Here is a 21,329-nt window from a genome sequence, read left to right on the forward strand (position 1 = left end):
CCTCTTAGCTTTTTCTCTCAGAAGTTCAGCTGCGCTAAACCTTCTCCTTTTCTCCCGTTTCAACCCAATATACCTTTGCCCAACTACTCAATTGAACAACCTCCATGACGCCCAAAGCAATCATCGCGCCGTCGGTGCTGAGCGCCGACTTTGCCAACTTTGGCCATGCTTGCTCCCGCACCATTGAGCAAGGCGCCGACTGGCTTCACGTCGACATCATGTTAGCATCATCGAACTATCTGGGCCGCATTCCCCCTCACTAACTGGGCATTCCTTCCAAAAGGGACGGCCACTTTGTGCCCAACATTACGTTTGGCGCGCCCGTCGTCGCCAAGATTCGTGGCTTCGTCGACAGACCGACCGAGAGCCACGGCCGGGGCACCTTTGACTGCCATATGATGATCGCCGAGGTGCGCACTCCCCTGCCGGCTTCCCCGGACGACGCTGGAACATGCTGACCCAGTCTGCCTCGACAGCCCAAGAAATGGGTCAAGACTTTCAAGGACGTCGGCTGCGACCTCTACTGCTTCCACTACGAAGCCGCTTTCTCGACGGACGCCACCGACCCCGAACACACCTCCGAGGGCAAGACAAACCCCAAGGACCTCATCCGCTATATCCACGACAACGGCATGCTTGCCGGCATTGCCATTAAGCCCGACACCTCTGTCGATGTCTTGTGGGAGCTCCTCGAGAGCCCCGATCCCAAGGATAAGCCCGATGTACGCTTACCCTCCCCTTACCCCACGACCCTCCTCTAGCTGGCCGCCCCCGCTTCGCGTCGTGCTAACCCGCCTTCCCTTGCAGATGGTCCTCGTAATGACAGTTCATCCCGGATTCGGTGGTCAGAAGTTCATGGCCTCGGAGCTGCCCAAGGTGCAGGCCCTGCGCCAACGATACCCGGACCTCAACATTGAAGTCGACGGTGGGCTCGGACCCAGCACCATCGACCAGGCCGCTGACGCGGGCGCCAATGTCATCGTCGCCGGCAGCGCCGTATTTGGCGCCAAGGACCCAGCCGAGGTGATTTCCCTGTTACGAAAAGCCGTCCAGGATAGAAACGGAAAGCTCTAAATCGGTCATAAATGGTACATATTTCCAGAGGACACTATAGATAATTCTACGAAGCATATAAACGGAGCTGTCTTTCTTTTTATTCAAACTGTCATAACTGGTCCTTGTCTACACTATCTTGTAGTGGTTCCTGGGGCACTTAAAACTTCTCGTCGGGGAATCTCTTAGCAAACATACCAAGGGCTTTGATGGTAAAGGTATACTTGTAGTTCGGGTAGGAAATCATGCACGATTTGTTGAAGACGCCCTCGATGGCCTCTTGCAGCCACTCGCCGTTGGCCTGCTGGCGGTCCATGATGAGCTTGACGCCCTTCCGGAGCGGCTCGACGTGCGGGTACCCGGCCTCCAAGAGACCGATGAGCGCCCAGGCGGTCTGCACCACCAGCGATCCCATCGGGTGCTCAACATAGGTCATGGTCTCGCAGGCCTTGTAGCTCTCGGACCAGCCGCCGTCGGCCCGCTGCTTGGACAGCAAGAATTCGCAGCCCTTTGTGGCGATGTAGCTGCTGCCGTACACGTCGCCGACGCTAGCCATGCTCTCCAGCGCAAACATGGTCGCGTACGTGAAGCAGATACCCCAGCTGCCGTACCAGCTGCCGTCGGGGCGCTGGTTGGTGCGGATCCAGTTGGTGGCGCGGCGGATAAAGGTGGCGATTTCGGCGCCGCGATAGTCGGGCCAGTGGCGGTGGAAGAGCGAGAGGGCGGTGACGCACGCGGTTGTGCACTCGGGGTAGTCGTACTCGATCATGATGCGACCGAAAACCTCGGCGGCGTTGAGCAGCTCCATGTACTCGCCGCCGCGCCGGGCCTCGTAAGACGACAGCGCGCCGTTGTTGTTTTGATACAGCAGCAGTGTGTCAACAGCGTCGAAGATGCGCTGGTCGTCAAGGGCGGTCGGGTAGCCGTCCGTCTTCTGCAGCAGGATAATAGCCTTGAGCGCCTCGGAGATGCAGTCGCTGACGCCGTAGCCTTGATCACGGTTGCTGAAGGGCCACCCGCCCTTGCGCGGTTGCCGGTAGCACTTTTCCTGGTCGACGCAGTTCTCCCGGATCTGCTGCCGGTCGAGGTAGTAGAGGGCCTTCAGTAACATGGGGCGCCAACGCGCGTCCGTGTGCAGACCAGCCTCGACCACGGCCTGGATCAGGAACGCCGTGTCCCAACATTGCACACCGTTAGTGCCGTTCACCAGCATTCCTTCGTCCTTGACCCAGAGGAACTCTTCCAGTCGCTCAATGTGTCGCTTCACCGAGAATGCCTCTGGGCCATCTCGGATGTAGCAGACCACCGTATTCATGGGTGCGTTGACGGGCGCGAGGTCGGCATAGTCTGTGTTGGCGTCTTCCATGTCAACAAGCTGGCTAACCCAGGCCTCCGCCTTATTCTTGATGAAGTTTGGTCGGATGTAGGGATTGTATATGTTGACAAGCATCCAGTTGACACTGTTAAGTAGCCAAGACTTGGGGTGGTAATTGTCTTGAGGCGCAATGCTATTGCGGTGGCTGGCCCAGTTGATTGTGGCGTGCGGCTCGACAAAGAGCTCTTCTCTCAAACCCCGAATGATGTCGTCCTCTGGGCAGCTCCATTTCTTCGAGTAAACATATCCCATGGGTAGGAAGACTTGGCGAATGTGAATCCACCAGCGCCATGGTGCAATGGGGACCCAGTCCGGTAGGAGCCATATCTCAGGCGGGATAGGGTTGACAATGTCCCAGTTCATGATGCCGAGTGTGGCCAGCCAGAACTTGGCCCAGTGAGGGGCATATAGGGCGCCGCCGAGCTTGTGTAGGGTGCCTCGGGCCTTGACCATGATCGGATCCTCGGGGTCGACGCCAACAAGGCGCAGAACGGTATAGTTGAGAGAGGTGCCAAAGGCGGTGCTCTCGCCCTCAATATGAAGACCCCAGCCTCCATCCTCGGGGTGCGCTCGCGCGGTAAGATAATTCTTGATCTCGATCGCGTAAGCTTCGGGGATGGGCGTCTTGGTGACGTACCAAGCGAAGACGACACACGGCAGCAGAAACATGGGACCGCCATACTCGCAGCCCCAGTGGCCAGAGGGCAACTGGAGCTTCTCAAAAAAGTCGATTCCGTTATTCGCAGCATCGATGGCAGTGGTCGCTCGCGGGAGGTTGGGTAGGCCCTGGATTAAGCTTGTCAATGCTCTGTCCGGGGTAGAGCGCCGAGGAACAGCTGTGCTTCAAGGGGCTCGCGACTTACCAGGGGCAGGTTCAGATAGTACTTTTCAGCATTGCTCTGGGGCCATTTCTCCAGCTCGCTATCTTCCGTTAGATAGTGCCAGGTATGTCTACTGTCGTCATCTTTGAGACGCCAGCGCGTGTGGTCTGTCTTGCCCTCAATCTTGGGCTTTTCGGTGCTGCCATTGTTGTTGCCAGCGCGGTTGCGCGCAGAGCGTGTCTCTCGGCCAGTTGCTGTCGCCATGGTGGAACTTGCCAATTGCTCAATTGCTATGCGGGGAATATTTCTGCAAATTGGTCAACCTTCTTCTACCTTTATAACCTCTGGCAACGCTACATCTGCGACGGAGCAGCGGCGCAACAGTTGTCGTGGCAGCATCGAGGGAGGGCTTCCGTGTCCTAGAAATGAACTACGCGAAAGTTCGGCTGCGATCTGAAATCGAGTACGACAGTTGTGGGGCGCGGCCTCGAGTTCGGAGCTGGCAGCCGGCAGCTGCCCAGAGCTGCGTTTGCAGGATATAAAACTAATCAAACTCTGGCATTCCATCTAAGACGTGTCAAACTTCATATTTGACTGGTTTTTATTGCAAAATGAGTCCCAGCGATAGCATGTCTTCCGAATCACGACTGACATCGGCATCTGTCCTGGGTCGTATTGAAGCGACGCTAGAGGGTGTTGCCGATTCGCTCGCCAATTCTGCACAACTAGAAATACGCTTTTCTTCGCGTCGGCAGCGCTCCCGATCCGCCAATCGCGAGGAAGCTTTTGTAAAATTCCCCGGGTCCTCTGCAGTGGAAGCGCGGAAGTTTGGTAAGCGTCTAGTTCCGCCCACAAACCTCTACTTACAAGACCAGCTCGGGTTCTCCTGATTATGCAACTCGCCCATCAGGCAATGACCACAGGTACAGTTTTGACGAAAAGGTGAGCCAATCGGGCGTGAACAACCCAAAATTGCCCTAACCTCTACAGACACATTTTCTACCAGCACCAAGAACTTTTCGAAACCCAAAGAGTTGTTGATGAATTGGTCGATGATCTGGCTTATACTCTCGGCACCGATCGCGACGACCTCAACATTGTAAGCTTGAGGAGTAATTGCCTAGGTCCCGCTAACAAAATAGACTGCATCTTCCAAGGGCTCAATCTCGGGCTGCATAACCATCCATTTGCACAGCGGGGAGCTAGTAGATGCCTCGCAGGGTGAACTGGTAAGCCAAGCAGCGAACTGTTACTGCCGAGTAGTCTTAACTCTCTCTCAGGGTGCCGCGGTGCCTCCTGGTCGATCGATTTCACGCATTGAAGCTCGCGACGCAAGATGGCTTCTTGTAGTTGAAAAAGACGTACGAATACGCCCCGCCAAGAGAGTTTCGGCTTACAAGTTGTAGGCGGTGTTTCGGTCTCTCATCACATCCCGCTTCTGGGAAACATCCATTGCTGGTCGTGGGATACTAGTGACGGTAGGATACTCAACTTCAAACGAGGGCCCAGTTCATAATGCTAACAAACCTTAGGCCAAAGGCTATCCCGACTTGGTGACCAGGAGCTTTCTGGCCAAGATTGAGGCCGAGTGCCCACTCCTGCCAATGCTCGTATTGTCCGATTTCGACCCTGATGGGATAAATATTTTCTCATGCTACCGGTATGGCACCTCAAACTTTTCTCACGAATCTAGCAACGTCAAAGTCAATTTCGGTTGGCTTGGAATACAATCCGGACACTTGGGGAAGCCCCACAGCAACAACACGGCTGCAGTCTTCATCAGCAATGCGCAAAGGCGGGTGTGGTCGGATGACTGCCTGGTAGATCTGACAGCTCGCGATAGACTGTGCGCTATCCGAATGCTGCGCAAGCATTGTCAAGAAACTGGCGCCGATCTTGTGCATGTGCTCCTATGTCGTGAGCTGCAAATTATGTTAATGCTAGGCACCAAAGCCGAGATTCAATCTTTAGATGAAGGTGGCGACATTACACACTGGCTAGACAATGCTTTACGCACGGCGCTTGAGATTATTCACTAGAAAACAACGAGAACTGGGAAATCCAGATTAAAATAGTCTTTTCTTGTGATGAAGCAGCGCTGCATCCAATTGCGTTAAGCAGTTACCCGGGACCATTTATGGACGCACGGTGCGAAAACTGCGGGGTGCCCGATTCGCACAGTCCCCTCACCAAAATTTTTGTGTCAACTGCACGTTCTGGACGGCGATAAGCATACCAACAAAGATACCCTTAAAGATGGCGCCACAACTCACAGAGGATGAGATTGACGATCTCATCTATTTCGCTCGCGCTGGCGAGGATACCGATCTCATGGAGAGCGTGATCGCGCTGGCCGAGCGTGAAAAGGTAGCTCCAGCCGTCATTCTCATGGCAACCAAGGATAAGGGCAAATCCACAGTGCTTCACATGGCTACTGGCAATGGCCACCTAGGTATGGCTTTCTCGGTTGTATACAGGAGCAAGCAGGCTATCTTATAGTTTTCTCCCTTTCGAACGCTCAAGGCTGACATGCAGCAGAAACCGTTCGCAAAGTCATTCAGTGCTTTGACGAAAGACCAAAGGAGGAGAAGCAGGCCTTCCTGGACGAGCCCAACGAGCACGGAAACACCGGCATGCACTGGGCGGCTCTCAGTGGCCACCTGGATACAGTGAGGCTTCTCATGGAGCATGGCGCTTCACCTGCCCTCGCCAACGAGCGCGATTACGTGCCGCTCGACCTGGCCAACCAGAACGAAAAGACCGAAGTTTCGGAGTATTTCCTGTCTTTCCTCAAGAAGTTGGAGAGCGAAAACACTGACGAGGGGTTGAACAACGCCGCGGCCTCTATTGAGGTGGACGAGGCCGCAGAGGATGGTAAGGCCGAGGCCAGCTCATAGAGGAGAAATGGATAGGGAGAGGTGAACATATGAAAGGCATCAAAGTGCCGCAGGCGAAGAACTGCGCCGACACATATCAAGAGCATTCTTTTGCAAGGTGCGATACCATTTTTGTAATGAACATGGCCGTGCGCTATGATGGAGGGCCATACAATATTGCGGCTGGAGAGCGAGGTCTATGTAGGTTTGCAAAGCAATACCTACGGCGGCGATGTGGCCGGTATCTTACTCGCACTTGGTGGAACCAGAACTCTAGATGGACGTTACAAAGTTGGATTGTTACTGTCCACGACGCAAAATAGATTCGATCAATAAATATAGATCAAGTATGTCAGGTTGACTCGTGAGCCGTTACTCGGCGCCCAACTTGGTGTCGTAAGACGACGTCAAATGCCGTGGTATGGACAGTTGCTACCGAGACTGCAATAAATTTAGCAAATCGCTAATCGCCAAGGCCACGAGAGGAATATCGTTGCCAGTTCAATATATCACAACCCGGCCCCGACCGTATAATAAGATGGCCCAGGTAAGCACCCCCACGGAAGTCCGTCGGGTCGGCACATAGTGTGGGGAGCGTGCATTCGGTGGGGGTCACCCCAGAAGCTGCGCGTGGAAGCTTCCCCGCGACAGGGCAAGCTAGATATCTGGACTTTGCAACATTTTCACAATTAATCTGCACCCTGGTATTTCCGTCGCCAAGGGGATTAAGTTCTCGCATAGCGGCGACGCCCCATGAAACCGGCCAAGACACAGTAACCCTATCCAATCAGCTCGCATGTCGAGGGCGTCTGCCCGGTCCTCACGCCCCCAACCCCGACCTCATGTCCGTCAACGGTGGCGGGTATAAGCGCGCAAGCCGCAAGGGAGCGCTGCGTAAGTTCGCCTGCGAGTATCCCGGTTGCGACAAGATCTACTCGAGAGCTGAGCACCTGCAGCGACACCAGCTGAACCGTAAGACACCACCGCCATGCATGCGCGAGCCCAAACGCCGACGCACTTCCCCATGCAACGCCAGACCCCCACAGCCCGGCTAACTTGACAACCCTCTTTCCCCCCAACCTTGTCAGACAACCCCAAGGAGATCTTCCGGTGCGACCTGGGAGACTGCGATCAAAAGTTTGTCCGCTTGGACCTGTTGGCCAGGCACAAGAAGCGTCACACCGCGTCGTACACCCCACGTAACCGCATTCCCAGCTTCGACACATCCGCGGACCACAGCACGACGCTGGATCATTCACCGAGGCAGCAGCATGCGAGTGTCACGGGAGCAACATCGCGGCCGGCCTATAGCCATCCTCCGCATCCGCATATGGGCGGCCCGCATGATGCAGCTATCCTTCTAACACCGCAGTCCCACACAGAGCCGACGCCGGCGTCTCTTGGGCACGCCGTCCACGGTCGTCCCAGCTATCAGAGCAGCGTCTGGCCGACAGCAATAGATGAGCAGTCGCAGTCGCCTATCATGCGCCACCGGAATAGCTTTTATGGCGGTGACCCAGCGTCAATGCCGGAACCCGCTACCCTGATGCCATTCTCCGCTACTACATTTCCCTCAGACAGCCAAATGAGCCAAGCAAACTTTGCCGCCTGGTTGTTTGACCCGCAGGCCACATATGGCGACTTTAGTGTTGCGAACCTCCCCTTTCTTGAAGGCGGCCTGGAGTCAACGTTTAACAATACGATACAATACGACTACGAGTCTCTCCACAGCCTCTCACCAATCGCACCAACACCGCCCAGGCATTCAGATGCGTCGGATGAATGGATCACAGAAGCGAAGCGTAAGGAGGTCTTGCAATGGTTCCAAATCTTCCGCAAAAAGCGGCCCAAGTTTGACGCTCTCATGCCTACGCTGACGCAGGAAAGCGGCGGTGACTTGCCAGCGCTGAATGTGGACATGCTGCGCGAATGCTTCAAGGAATTCTGGGACAGTGTGTCCCCGCGACTTCCCATAGTGCACCAGCACACGTTCTCTGCAAATCGCTGCTCGGTATTCCTACTTCTAGTCATGATTGCTCTCGGGGCCGCTTCGTTGAAATATCACGACAGGACAGGCCAGAGATCAGAGTACGGGGCCTTTGCCGATGTCATCATCCACTCCGTGCGATGGGAAATTTTAACCTCGGACGACTCGATGCCGCCTGCGAACCTTTGGGTGGCGCAGGCTCTTTTGTTGGTAGAATTCTTCGAGAAGCTATACTCCTCAAGACGGTTCCACGAGAGGGCGCACATCTACCACCCCTCCTTTCTCACACTGCTTCGCCGAGGCAGCCCGTTGATCGGACGAACAGGCAGCGAATCCCCGGCCGAGCCAGAGACCCTCAATGAACGGGGACCGCCGCCCGGGCTGCCTCTGGACTCGCACACCTGGTGGACGCGGTGGGCGGAGACCGAGTCCATGCACCGCGTCGTCTATGCCGCATTCATGCTTGACATCATCCACGCCGCCATCTTCGGCCACGCCGCTGACATGGCGGCCCACGAGATCCGCCTGCCGCTTCCATGCGACGACAACCTGTGGGCGGCCAACAGCCCCGATGAGGTGCGGCAGCTCGACGCCAACTTTCGCATGTACGGTTTCAAGCAGGTGTCCTTCCTGGACGGCCTCAAGAGCGCTCTGCACGGCAAGGAGGTTAAGACGCACTCGTTTGGTCGCATGATCATCATTTCGGGCCTACTGAGCGTCGGCTGGCACCTCAGCCACCGCGAGACGCACCTCAAGTGGCTCGACCTGCGCACGCCGTCGACCGAGGTGCAGGACAACTGGCGCAAGATGCTCCTGCTCGCCTTTGACAACTGGAAGGGCAGCTTCGACGGCGCCATGTCCGGGTCCATGTCCGAGTCGCCCTCCGGTGGCGGCGGCGGCCTGCCACCGAAGCGCGGCCCGTCCAACGGCCCCATCCACAGCGCGCAGCTGCTGTTTCACCTCGCCCACATGACGCCCAACGTCGACATCATCGACTGCCAGGTGTATGCGGGGATGAAACGCATCCTCGGCCGCAAGGTGTCGGCGCGCGACTACGCCAACGCCACCAAGCGCATGGCCGCCTGGGCCCAACTCGGCTCGACGCGCCACGCCATCTACCACGCCTTCCGGCTACTACACCGCGTACTAGTAGAGCCGGACCCGCGGCGACCACCCCGCGGTGGTGGCCAGGGAGCTCTGTGGTGCCGCTACTCGATCCGGGACGAGCCCGACCCGCACCGGCCCTGGATCATGTACTTTGCCGCGCTGACGATATGGACTTTCGTGCAGGCGCTGGGCCGCTCGACCGGCAAGCCGCTACCGCTGCGGTCGCCCGATGGTGGCGGTAGCGGCAGCAGCACGACGGCGCACGGCCGCGCGGCCGAGTACCTGGCGCGCGTGGCGGCGCGGCCGGAGCTGGATGAGCGCTCGGCGGGCATGCTCCACGACGGGCTGCCGGACCTGCTGGATGTCATGGTGGAGATCCTGCAAGAGGCCGAGACGGAACTGCTTGTGGAGGCGCGGAATAGGCTACGCGTCTGCAAGGAGATGATTCTGGGGAGGCCCTAGGTAACAAAGAGATGGAAACCGAGACATTCGCACATGGCAGCCATAGGCGGAACAAGTCAAGCTTGTTTCACTCGGCGGGGGGGGGGGTGGGTATTGTATTGGTACCTCTGTGGCCTGTGAATTGCCAGCTTTGAGCTTAATATCCGAGTTAAGCCCATACCTCGGATGTGATCATACGTGCGCCATCATGTGATGTGCATATGTCTGCATGCTTAACCCGCCTTTTGTTTGCTTTGTGAATGGTTGTGGCCTGATTCGTCGCAGCTTGGTAATCTTGACGTATTGGAAGCAGCTTGAGAGCTTACTGTACAGTCTGACCATGGGCTTAGTTTAGAGGTGCTCGTAGAGTCTGTTTAAGCGTCTAACATCTAAGATCATTCATCATCTAACTACATGTAAAGGACGAAGCCAGTGTGGGATCACCGCCCGTATATCTCGAAGACTCCGGATACATGCAGACTTGGCGCTCCCCCCTCGTCCCGTTCGCCGCCGTCGCCACCGCATCCAGCCGCGTCGGCGCCGTCCCGTTCTCCACCCACCTCTCCAAGACGTGCAACATCGCCGTCGGGTTCGGCCCCTGCCCGCCGCCGCAGTGCATCACGCCCGGCGCCATAAACAGCCGGTAGTAGTCGGTCAGGTTCGCGTCGAGCGCGAGCGCCTCGCGGTAGTACCGCACCGTGTTGGCCGGCGGGATCAGCTCGTCCGCGAAGCCGTGGAACGAGAGCAGCTTGGTGTCGGAGAGGCGAAGGTGCCGCAGGTCCGCGTCGGCGGTGCCGATGACCCAGTCGTACTCGCGCTTGGCCTGCGCGAAGAAGCGGTAGAACTGGTCGTAGGTGATGGTCAGCGGGTTGAAGGCGTAGTTCTTGGCGAGGAACTTGGGGATCCACTCGTTGGCGAAGATGACGCCGTTGGCGGTGCAGTTGCGGTTGTTGTCGGCGCAGCTCGTGGACACGGCGGTGGAGAGGTTGGTGCCGACGCTGTAGCCGACGAAGAGCGAGCTGTTCCCGCCGGGGGTCGTCGGCGGGCCGCTGAGGACCTGCTGGATGACGAAGGCGTCCTTGCCGGTCACCTTGATCTTGTCGGCGCCGCCGCCGCCGCCGCAGTTGACGGACTCGCCGACCAGGGAGTACGGGTCGAAGCTGCAGGAGCCGGGAAGGCTGATGACGCCGTCCTCGAGGCCGTCGAGGCCGTCGCACGCAGCAATAGCAGCGTTGGTGAAGGCGTCCAGGACGCAGGGCGGCGGCGCCGTGCCCGTCTCGTACATGGTGACCGACTGCCACTGCATGCCGACGAGCAGGTCGTTCCAGCGGATGGCCGGCGCGTTGGCCAGGATGCCGTCGTAGAGGTGCGCGTACCGCTGCGCCGCCATCATGCCCTGGCGGCCGCCCTGCGAGCACCCGACCCAGTAGGCGCGCTCCGCGGGCTCGCCGTAGTGCAGCTCGGCCAGCTGCCGCCCGAGTACCGTCATGTCCTTGAGCGACTCCGAGGCCATGTCTACGAGGAGCGGGTAGTTGACGAGGCTGCTGTTGCCCTTGAGCGCCCAGCTGATGTCCTGCCAAAGGTGCCCCCCGTCCGTCGCGGCGGAGGCGTATCCAAAGGAGGCCATGACGGGCAGGATGTCCAGGGGCGCGTTGGTCGAGAAGCCGCTGCCGCCGAGGGCGAGGAACTTGCGGTTCCAGCCTTGCAGCGGCAACCCGACGAACACTTGGATGGTGTCGTCCCAGCCAGGGTGCGTGTACGTGACGGTGACGTTGCAGAAGCTGACGTTGGAGGGCGCGGAGGACAACGGGACGAAGACATCGTAATATGGCCCTTGGGGAACAGGGTAGTTATCTATCCTCTTGGCCGTGATGTTGAGGATGGTTGTCTGCGGAGCGAGTAGTTCAATGGCAGACACATCGCATGGTGTGTTGGAGTCGAATGCAGTAGAGTTGGAAGCAGAATTGACAGTCGATGCCAAAGCACAGATGGCGAGCGAAGCCACGGCTTTGCGGAGAAACATGCTTGTCTACTTCTTGACTTTTCTCAGTCTGTAAGCACAGGTTGGGACGGCTAGGTTCGGGGAGACTGCATACCTTTGATGTCTTCCGGATAAGCACCTATCAACTTACAATACACTCGAATCATTCGGCACGGGCGAGAGCGGCCAAAACTTATATGAGCCCTCCTATTTTCTATGACTACTACATCTCTTTCAGGTTTGATCCGCAACAGCACTAGCAAGCAAGAACCTCCAACGAGGCAGTGCTTTTGGGCTTCGGGAAAAAAAAGGCATAATTCGAAACGAAGCGACCCCATCTATGCCGTGATCCCGCAGACCGCCAGACCGACAACTTGAACTCCAGGCAAATTCCGAGGCCCTTGGAGCGCTAGGTCACCTTGAGAGGCTGGGCGAAGACACCGGATGCAACGCCAGCGGTTGGGTCGATTCGGGGCATTGCTTGCAGTTGTGGGTAGATTGACGTAATGATGTTTACTTTTCAAGGCAGATAGATGACTGATTCAGGAGATATGGTCTGGTTGGCTAACAGTTGGCACTGCCCGATGGCAAGGCCGTTTAAAGCCGCTGCCCGACGGCTGCGAAGAAGTCTTGCATGCGACTCCGCGGATCAACTGGGGGGAGACTCCGTGCGGAAATTTGTAAGGATGGACGGGATGGCGCAGCAGCCCGGCTCGGCCTGGTGTAATGGACTCGTCAACGATAAGTAACGTCTCCCTGGCGTCAATGCTCAGGAGCTATCTATCCAGTTAGTGCCATCTGCATTGTCTCGGCCGGATCATCGATCCACAAAGACAGAAAAGCGTGAGCCAAGGTGGGACTTGATCAATTGTCAAAGCAAAAGGGGGGGGGAGGAGGGTAGAGAGACACGGAAAAGGGCGGAAATAAACAAGGCTCTGATAAAAATAGCTCTTGGTTGCAGGCGGTTGTCAATCGGCATGAGACGTCTTCGCCTTACCCACAGCGTGCATACCTGCAGCAACTGCGGTTCTCGTTTATCTTTTGAATACCGCCTTGTTGCGCATAGGGCATGAGTTCAGATCCTCTTGTTTCAGAAATCGGAGAAGTTTTGCGTTCATGCCAAAAGATCCGCACACCATGTTAGTCCATGCGCATATACCCTCCTCTACCCTGCTAGGAAGAAGAGCTCTCAGTAACCGTCACTTACAAGGAGGCTAAATTTAACAAGGTCGCGCTCCTTGAGCAAATTAATACTGTGAAAAAAAAACATCATACATCATAATAAATAGCGTAGCAGACGTGCTGCCATTATTTACCCTACAGTGTCCGTCTCCATGAACCCTGTTTGACCAGCAAACCCAGCCATGAGCCAACAAACGCCGTGTACACCATCTGAAAAGATCCCGATCCATCATCTCCATTCAATGCTCGATCGTATATCTCCCCACCAAGCATTCGTAATGTCCTTAAAGTAGTACGACCGCGGCTGCCACTGCTTGGCGTCGCCCGACTTGGGCAAGTTGACTAGCCCCGACTTGACGTACGTTGATGATAGCCGCATAAAAGGCACGTCCTTCATCGTTTCCCTCTCCCTCTCCGTGCGCCTCGGGATGAGCGCGCGCTTGCCCTCGCGGTCCATCTGCCGGATCATGCGCCCAGCCAGCTGCGCCGTGGCGTCCGCGCCGGGCGTCCAGCTCGCGTCCACGTACCCGAACGCGTAGAACAGGTTCGGCAGCCCCTCGAGCATCGCGCCCTTCCACGAGTACCGGTCCGGCAGGTGCGCAGCCACCCCGTCCACCGCGATGCGCGCGTTCCCGCCCACCGCCGTCTTGAGCCCCGTCGCCGTCACGATGACGTCTGGGTGCAGCTCCTCGCCCGACTCCAGCCGGATGCTCTTCTCCGTCACCGTCGCGATGCGGCCCGTCACGACGCTCGCCGTGCCCGCGCGCAGCGCCGCGTAAAAGTCGGCGTCGGGCGTCGCGCACAGCCGCTGCGACCAGGGGTCGTACGCAGGGGTGTGGTTCGGCGCCATGTCGGTCCCGGCAGGCAGCTGCTTCTCCGTCATGCCGAGTAGCAGCTTGCGCGCCGACGAGGGCCGCCACAGGCAGTAGTTGACGAAGAGGAGGCCCATGAGCGTGCGGCGGAAGCGCACGAGGGCCGCGCTGAGTCGCCCCGGCAGCCACCGCTGCATGAAGGACTCGATACCCTTGCTGCGGTTGGGCACGGGGATGATCCAGCTGGGCGACCGCTGGAGCATCGTGACGTGCGCGGCCTTGTCGGTCATGCTCGGTAGCAGGGTTACGGCGGTGGCGCCGGAGCCGATGATGACGACGTTCTTGTCGGTGTAGTCAAAGTCTTCGGGCCAGAACTGGGGGTGGATGACGGAGCCCTGGAACTGGTCGATGCCGGGGATGACGGCCTTGAGCGGCTCGTCGTAGTCGTAGTAGCCCGATCCGAGGCAGACAAAGCGGCTGCGGATCTGCCGTTGCGTGCTGCCGTCGGAAGTGACATTGACTGTCCAGATGTTGGCCGCGCTCGACCAGTCCATGGCGTTGACCTTGTGGTTGAACTTAATGTGTGGCCTGATACCTTGCTCCTCGACCGCTTCGTTCAAATATTCCTGGATCAAGGGCCCCTCCGCAATGGCTTGGCCCTTGGTCCATGGCTTCCATGGGAAGCTAAATGTGTATAAGTCGGAGTCGGATCGGATGCCTAGAAGCATGGAGATCGCGGTTAGCGACGAAGGGGGGGGGGGGATCTAATTCCAGGGAAAGGCTTCGTACCTGGGTATTTGAACAAGCTCCATGTGCCGCCAATCTCATGTCGCCCTTCAATGATGACATATGATAGGTTCGGGTTCGACTGCTGCAGCCTGTAGGCGAAGCCGATGCCGGATATGCCGGCGCCAACAATGACCACGTCGTAGTCGAAGGCCTTGGTGTCGGCGTTTTTCCGGTCGGGCATATTGAATGGTGTTGCTTGGGCGTTGGTTTTTGGCGCGTAGGGGAGGCGTTTGATGACACTACGAAGCCAAGCAACAACTAATGGTTCGCAGTAGTGATGCAATGCTGGAACATGGGAGGTTGCGGGTCAAATAAATATGTACTATTGCTTGCCCCAATGGTCAAGTCCATGGTGCCGAGGACCGAGACGGAGCCTGATTCCCAGGCCTAGCGAATGCACCGGGTGTGTCGCGGACAGTCTCAGGAGCCCGAGACAGCGAGGGAAGAGCTGTAGCAAGTCGGATGGATAACTAAATTCGGCATCGTTTCAATTATTAATCGCAAAATCTTGGATGCCATCAGCTAACAGTATTCAATTTTTGCCTCGGTTGGCCTTTGTATTCTCCGAACGGAGCAGCGCAAGTTACCTTGCCCAGCATGGTGGGGACGGGAACAAAAAGGGATAGGCTTTCTGATTCCTTGATTGGCTCGACGACCCGGACTAGCGAAATCGGGCACGGCGGACTTTAACCTCTTTCTACTTGCCGGCCCCTGCCCGGGGATTTCGTGGTGGCCGTTTTGCGGGGGATCTGCCAGCAACGGACTTTTGCAGCTTCAGCACAGATGACGTATCAATGTTTCGGAGGATAGGGCAGCGATCATGATGATGGGCACGTTTGACCTGAAATGCTCGAGAGATTACTGGAATTCATTAAGCTGAGGAGTGGACACTCAAGTTCAACTCGTCAGTTGATATCCTACCGCTCATTTGTGATCTGACTGGTCGCCACACACATGTATAACCGCATCGCATCGTCTGCTTCGGCCACGTCCAAGGTCGATGGGCAACCACCACTCACTTATCAGATCTGCGCCCCGTCCGCAATTGGCCATCATCGTGAAATATGAGCGCGCAATAGAGGCCATGCTACCTTTGAATCTCAACTCTAGCCTTGCACAATGCTCCAGTAGCTTTGTTTGGCGCTATTCGAAGCAACGCCATGAAGCTTTACCCCGCACATGCTTGATGTGCGGGGGAGCGCCAGCCGTCGAAGGAGGCAGATGACCGGTTAGACCTGAGCCGTCTTGTCCTATATTCATCAATTCATCAATTCATCAATCTAAGATCCATCAAGCTTCATCAGCCATTGCCAAAAAAAAAACAATCCCACAGTCCCAATCTCACCCATCCAACCAGCTGCTGCCGCCGCCGCCGCCTCCCCTCATGGCCGACTTCTACCCCGAGGCGCGGAAGCGCTTCCCCGCACTCCAGTCCACCGACCAAGTCTTCCTCGACAACGCCGGCGGCAGCCAGACCCTCGACACCGTCATCGACTCGATCCGCGACTACCTCTGCCACCAGAACGTGCAGCTCGGCGCCACCTACGCCGCCGGCCGGCGCGCGACCGCCACGCACGCCCGCGCCCTCGCCGACGCCGCCGCCTTTTTGCAGGGCGCCACCGACGACGAGGTCGTCTTCGGCGCCTCCGCCACGCAGCTCCTGCGCACGCTCTCCTGGACGCTGCGCTTCCGCCCCGGCGACGAGGTCGTCGTCTCCGCCATCGACCACGAGGCCAACGTCGCGCCCTGGGTCGACCTCGCCGAGCGCCAGGGCCTCGAGCTCCGCTGGTGGCGACCCCGCGACGCGCTCGACCCGGAGCTGCACGCGCTCGACCTCGCGCCGCTGCTGACGCCGCGCACCCGCCTCGTCTGCTGCACCCACGCGAGCAACGTGCTCGGCACCGTGACGGACGTGCGCGCCGTCGCGGACCTGGCGCACGGGGTGGGCGCGCTGCTGTGCGTGGACGGCGTCACGTTCGCGCCGCACCGCCTGGTCGACGTGCGCGCGCTCGGCGTCGACTTTTACGTCTTCTCGTGGTACAAGGTGTACGGGCCGCACCTGGCCACGCTCTACGCGAGCTGGGCCGCGCAGACGCGCATGCGCTCGCTCGGACACCTGTTCAACGCGCACACCACGCTCGCCGACAAGATGGGGCTGGCGGCGGGGAGCTATGAGCTGTGCCACGGCGTCTCCGCCGTCGTCTCGTACCTCGGCGGTCGCGAGTACGGATCCTGGAGCGCCATGGAGGAGCACGAGGAGGCCCTCACCGAGACCCTGCTGGCGTACCTCCGCCAGGTCCCCGGCATCACAATCTACGGCAAGCGTGTCATGCAGGAGTCCCGCCTGCCCATTGTCAGCTTCACGGTGGATGGATGGAGCTCGCAGGAACTGGTCGAGGCCATCGAGGCCCGCTCCAACTATGGCCTGCGCTGGGGTGCCTTCTACTCGAACAGGCTGGTCCGCGAGACGCTGATGCTCAAGAAGGACGGTGTGGTGCGGGTAAGCTTGGCACATTATAATACAAGTAAGTCATGACGGTTTCATGTGTGTTGTGGCCTTTTCTGGCAAGTTACTGATGCATACGCCGCAGTGGAAGAGGTGCTTGGCCTCATAAAGGTCCTCAAGGAGGTGCTTTCGTTATCGAGCGAGTGAATCCAATAGTTCAAATTCCTCGATATCGCACTGCATCTGCTGGTCGTAAAAAGACTGATGCTGTAAATGTATGCTGTAATTGTAGTTAAAACATGCGACATTAATTCCATTCTATGTCACAGGCGGGGCTGGTGGGGATATCCCCCCCAAAAACCGAGGATCCGAAATCCGGGGAAATCGGACAAGAAAGAGATTGAACCATTGAGATAATACGGATATTAGGATAACAGATTGGCCAATGGCCATCACGAATCGCAATACAACTATTAATCAATACCGCCACCATGTAAAGATGCCACGCCAATTCCGCTGCGCCCCTCTCTTCCCATCATTATTATGCGGCCTACGGGGGCCGTCTGTCCAAATCCATCCTTAGAAAGTTTCGGTTCGTGGTTCAATCGACTATCGAATTTGGATAGGTCGCTTCGCTTCGCTTCTCTCTTTACAGAGCAAAGGCAAGGACGGCGGCGGCACCGACAAGGCCAGCAACATTGGTGGGGGCGGCACCGGCCTTGGAGGAGGAGGTCGAGGCGGCAGCACTGTTAGTAGCACCAGTGGTAGCGGAACCGGACGAAGCACCGTTCGTGGTCGGAGTGGCGGCCGACGCGGAGGTGGCAGAACCGGACGAGGTGGCCGAGCCGGTCGAGGTAGCCGCGGCGGTGTTGCAGGTGACGGCGGTGGGCAGATTCACGTCGAAAGCCTTGCAAAGCTTGTTGGCAAGAGCAATAGTATCGGACTTGCCCTTGTCGTCGCACACGGGGGCGATGCAGCAGGCAATCTGGTTGATGAAGCTTTCGTTGCTGCAGACGCACTTGTAGTCGAGCAGGCTACAGCCGGCAATGTTGCTGCCGGTCAGGAATTTCCCAACGCAGGATTGCTATAGACAACAAAATGTTAGAGGAAGAAAGGCGCAAATGCGACGGCCCCTTGTAGGTAGAAGCTAGGGCACGGGTGAGGGGGGGGTGGTGTTGCGTACAGCGCAGGTCGGGATACTATTGAGAGGGTTGTCGTCGGCAGTGACCAGGGAGGCCGCTGCAAGGAGAGGGATGAGGAACTTCATTGTAGGTGAGGAAATGGCTGGATATCAGTGAGGGGTTAGGTTTGATGAAAGAAGGGGAAGTTCGAGTGTGAGAGGGAGGAATTGGAATGATACTCTATGGCAATGGAGAAGGGGAAAGGGAAAGGAAGAGGCTAGCTAGGGTTGGCCGAGGCGACCAAAGGAATAAGCTACAATGTAACTACAGGCGGAGGAGGAGCGGAGGCGCAGGAGGCTCAGTCGGTCTTTACTACTTCAGTGATTAGCGAGTGAAGTGGCTTGCTTGCTAGCTGGATGGTGGCTCCGGACCTGTGGCTGGGAGGCATCATATTTGTGGCTCAGCACTGCCGCCAGCCACCACCACTAGCCACAACTGTGCAACTGCAAGGGTAGGCCTCGGAAAATCACAGAAACTTTCAAGATTTATTTATCATACACGTCAGATAGACCATTACGTTTAATCCTAGTATTACACAGAGGAATAGTTTGTCGATTTCACATGCACTTCCTGCCTGTACCTATCTATGTACATAGGTAGAACTGTCGTGACACACCACGCTGCTAACTCTCAAAACCCTTCAACCTAGAGGCACATGTCAACAATAATAACCCGAAAAACCGAGATGATCATGACTGCCCCAATAGCAAGCCCTAGAAAAAGCCCTTGCCCTTCGCGGCGATCAAGAAAGTTTGCCGGCACGCGCTGGGCGGCCACCATCCCATCTAAGTACCTAGTCCACCCAGTCGGCGCGGTCGCCTTTAAGCCGGACCAACCTCCGCCTCAGATCTGCATCACTGACTTTGGCGAGGCATCCAACTTTCACAAAAAAAAATGTCGCATTTAAGAGGTATCCCGTGATCCTGCACCCGTGTATTTTGCAAAACTTGCCAGCGTCGTGCCACCCATCTCTGCGCCGCCTCCGGACCAAAAATTCACCCGGTCAGCGGACGTCATCGGGCCCGGCGACCGCGGATACTTTCTCTCGCTTCTTTATCTTTCTCAGAAAGATGCCTCCATCACAAATGGAAAAGCTGGTGTAGGGGTGACGACTTCCTTGAAAGCGGCGAACAACAGGACAGGGCAGATTTGTAGACAGGTTGCTGCGGCGGGTGCCCTCTGAACGCCACGACTCTTTATTCGCTGCACGTATTCCAACTACTCCATGAGTAGCGATAATTTCTAGCAGTGGCAGCGGCCATGGCTCTGGAACTTGCATGGTTGCGTGAGCGCTGAGCAGGTAGAGCTTTCACTTCGGCGTCAAGTGTTTTGTTGAGTATGTACTCGACTCTTAAAACGATTGGTCGAGGGCAAGCTGAGAACGAGGTCATTCGGATGGAAAGCCTTTCATTCTCAGCTAACATCCTGCCGGCGATGCCGATTCCACATCACGAGAAAGCCATGTGTCTCTGGCGCTCCCTCGACGTGGTGGCTGAAGGGCACACCCGTGCTCCCCATGACAGGCTCGCTATAGAGTAAAGAATATAACGCCTCTAGCATTGCATAAAATCTTGAGTTAAGATTCTACCTAAATTCTTTTTGAGAGAAGAAAAGGGCCAGCTCTCGGACAAGGAAATTCCTCGTGCCAGCGAGTGAGCCCTTTGCACGAGGAAACCGCACGTCTTTGCAGCGCCGGGAGTTCCATGGAAATAACCCGAAGCTGAAAGCTGCAACGGCTTGAGACAATGGCATCACACTCGGCCACTCGTCAATGTGAGATTTTACGACATCACTTGCTGGTGTTACGGTGGGATCATGCGTGGTCCTTCTCCCACTTTATCATACGTTCAGCTACGAGTATCCGTTCTGCTGCATCTACGTGGCTGGCTGGTATCATTTGAGTATAAAATACACCACATGTCACCAAAACCTTGAATCTTCTAGAAACTCCGCTGCTCTATCTTCCTCCTTTGTTAGTCGGACACTTCCGAAAGCAAGCCACGCCAAAATGTCCACGTGCCAAGCAAGCTTCCCCAGCTATGTCAACAAGGCACTGTTCAAGAACACCAAGAGCAGCCTGGCTCTCAAGTTTGTTTCGGACTGGGATGTCGCGGATTGCCAGTCGCACGCCGAAGACGACACGTGCATGCTCTACTTCCCGCCAGATATCGAGCTGCTCTACGACGATGCCATTGAAGCGACGCTGGCTCGGGCCATGCAATCCTGGTCCTTCTTTACGCTCATGCCCTCCAAGATGGCGAAGCTCGCCACTGAAATGTCGCATTTCTGCGCTCTGAAAGCGCCGCTCAACTACGAGAGGAGGATTCTACTTCACCACCACCTGGCATGGGTCTTTTTGATGGACGAAGTCGTCGAAAAGCTTCCGCTACACGGCTTGCACGACACAGCCGGGAAGCAGTTTATTGAAGCATTGAAGGGCGTCATGGTGGGGGAGGCCGTTGCCGACTTGGCCGAGTTCAAGGGTTCCTGTCCGGACGAGCTGCTTCGGATTGCTGTACTCTCCCAGCGTATCCTCGCGGAGGATCTGATGCCTCTGAAGCGGAGGCTTCTGCCGGCTCACCATGTACGAGCATGCACTCAGGCCCTTGCCCAATTCTTTGATTTCCAGTATGAAGAAGGAAAGAAGTTCTGCGACGAGCATCCGTCAAGCGAGATACTCCAGACCAGGGTCGTCACGGTGGGCGGCTTGGTGCCGATGCTCCTGGCCATGGAACCTGAGCAGGCAAATCTGCACACAGTTGAAGATGCAGGCCTCGCTCAGCTGTCGCTGTTGATGACGTACATGAACGATATCATTGGTCTTTATAAAGATCTTGAGGCAGTCGAGCGACGGGATGATGGCTCTGCCCATTTGAACCTGGTTCGCGTCGGCATGAGAGAGCTTGGAGTCAACGACAGAGCAGCCATCCATCTGCACGCTAGAAGGCTCAACCAGTTGACTCGGTCGTTTGAAATGTTTCTGGTGGCATGTTCACCTGCACGTCAAGGTTTCTATGCGGAACCTTTCAGGCAGGTGTTCAATTACCTTGACTATCACTTGACTGGCATCATGGGTGAACCAAATAGCAGGTATGGATGGAGCATGTTGCCTGATTGTTCGCCGCCGGAAGAGACTAGGAGCGAGAGGGTTACGGGGACTGAAATGGAGACCGGAAAGGGTGTTTTTGGTTATCCATGGTCGCTGACATCGCGCTTGATCAATAGATTTCTTGAAATTGGCACTGGACGGGCTAGTCACAAATAAAGCAATGCGACTT

At 56.8% G+C, this 21,329-nt stretch overlaps 9 protein-coding genes across 9 annotated transcripts; 5 read left to right on the plus strand and 4 right to left on the minus strand.

The window, feature by feature from the left end:
• Positions 1 to 104: 104 nt before the first annotated feature.
• Positions 105 to 1,074, plus strand: ISF_01458 (ribulose-phosphate 3-epimerase; the record flags this gene model as incomplete). The annotated part of the gene is made up of 4 exons (XM_018845065.1): positions 105 to 220; positions 284 to 410; positions 477 to 722; positions 808 to 1,074. 4 exons carry the CDS (start codon positions 105 to 107, stop codon positions 1,072 to 1,074), a joined length of 756 nt encoding a protein of 251 aa, XP_018707831.1.
• Positions 1,075 to 1,213: 139 nt separating this feature from the next.
• ISF_01459 (lanosterol synthase) lies at positions 1,214 to 3,513 on the minus strand (the record flags this gene model as incomplete). Its single annotated transcript, XM_018845066.1, has 2 exons — positions 1,214 to 3,214; positions 3,292 to 3,513. The coding sequence occupies 2 exons, from the start codon at positions 3,511 to 3,513 to the stop codon at positions 1,214 to 1,216; spliced, it is 2,223 nt and encodes a 740-aa protein (XP_018707832.1).
• A 1,992-nt stretch (positions 3,514 to 5,505) lies between these two features.
• Positions 5,506 to 6,146, plus strand: ISF_01460 (Ankyrin repeat-containing domain protein; the record flags this gene model as incomplete). The annotated part of the gene is made up of 2 exons (XM_018845067.1): positions 5,506 to 5,701; positions 5,788 to 6,146. The coding sequence occupies 2 exons, from the start codon at positions 5,506 to 5,508 to the stop codon at positions 6,144 to 6,146; spliced, it is 555 nt and encodes a 184-aa protein (XP_018707833.1).
• An 821-nt stretch (positions 6,147 to 6,967) lies between these two features.
• ISF_01461 (Transcription factor) lies at positions 6,968 to 9,681 on the plus strand (the record flags this gene model as incomplete). The annotated part of the gene is made up of 2 exons (XM_018845068.1): positions 6,968 to 7,097; positions 7,214 to 9,681. The coding sequence occupies 2 exons, from the start codon at positions 6,968 to 6,970 to the stop codon at positions 9,679 to 9,681; spliced, it is 2,598 nt and encodes an 865-aa protein (XP_018707834.1).
• Positions 9,682 to 10,066: 385 nt separating this feature from the next.
• ISF_01462 (Tannase/feruloyl esterase) lies at positions 10,067 to 11,683 on the minus strand (the record flags this gene model as incomplete). Its single annotated transcript, XM_018845069.1, has 1 exon — positions 10,067 to 11,683. The coding sequence occupies one exon, from the start codon at positions 11,681 to 11,683 to the stop codon at positions 10,067 to 10,069; it is 1,617 nt and encodes a 538-aa protein (XP_018707835.1).
• A 1,369-nt stretch (positions 11,684 to 13,052) lies between these two features.
• On the minus strand, positions 13,053 to 14,605 carry ISF_01463 (Flavin monooxygenase-like protein; the record flags this gene model as incomplete). The annotated part of the gene is made up of 2 exons (XM_018845070.1): positions 13,053 to 14,353; positions 14,425 to 14,605. 2 exons carry the CDS (start codon positions 14,603 to 14,605, stop codon positions 13,053 to 13,055), a joined length of 1,482 nt encoding a protein of 493 aa, XP_018707836.1.
• Positions 14,606 to 15,808: 1,203 nt separating this feature from the next.
• Positions 15,809 to 17,077, plus strand: ISF_01464 (Pyridoxal phosphate-dependent transferase, major domain protein; the record flags this gene model as incomplete). Its single annotated transcript, XM_018845071.1, has 2 exons — positions 15,809 to 16,949; positions 17,016 to 17,077. 2 exons carry the CDS (start codon positions 15,809 to 15,811, stop codon positions 17,075 to 17,077), a joined length of 1,203 nt encoding a protein of 400 aa, XP_018707837.1.
• A 442-nt stretch (positions 17,078 to 17,519) lies between these two features.
• ISF_01465 (Extracellular membrane protein, 8-cysteine region, CFEM) lies at positions 17,520 to 18,137 on the minus strand (the record flags this gene model as incomplete). Its single annotated transcript, XM_018845072.1, has 2 exons — positions 17,520 to 17,954; positions 18,054 to 18,137. The coding sequence occupies 2 exons, from the start codon at positions 18,135 to 18,137 to the stop codon at positions 17,520 to 17,522; spliced, it is 519 nt and encodes a 172-aa protein (XP_018707838.1).
• A 1,922-nt stretch (positions 18,138 to 20,059) lies between these two features.
• ISF_01466 (Terpenoid synthase) lies at positions 20,060 to 21,285 on the plus strand (the record flags this gene model as incomplete). The annotated part of the gene is made up of 2 exons (XM_018845073.1): positions 20,060 to 20,932; positions 21,277 to 21,285. 2 exons carry the CDS (start codon positions 20,060 to 20,062, stop codon positions 21,283 to 21,285), a joined length of 882 nt encoding a protein of 293 aa, XP_018707839.1.
• Between the last annotated feature and the right edge of the window lie 44 nt (positions 21,286 to 21,329).

The sequence above is a fragment of the Cordyceps fumosorosea genome (genome assembly GCF_001636725.1).
Source record: "Cordyceps fumosorosea ARSEF 2679 chromosome Unknown scaffold_2, whole genome shotgun sequence".
Classification (NCBI taxonomy): domain Eukaryota; kingdom Fungi; phylum Ascomycota; class Sordariomycetes; order Hypocreales; family Cordycipitaceae; genus Cordyceps; species Cordyceps fumosorosea.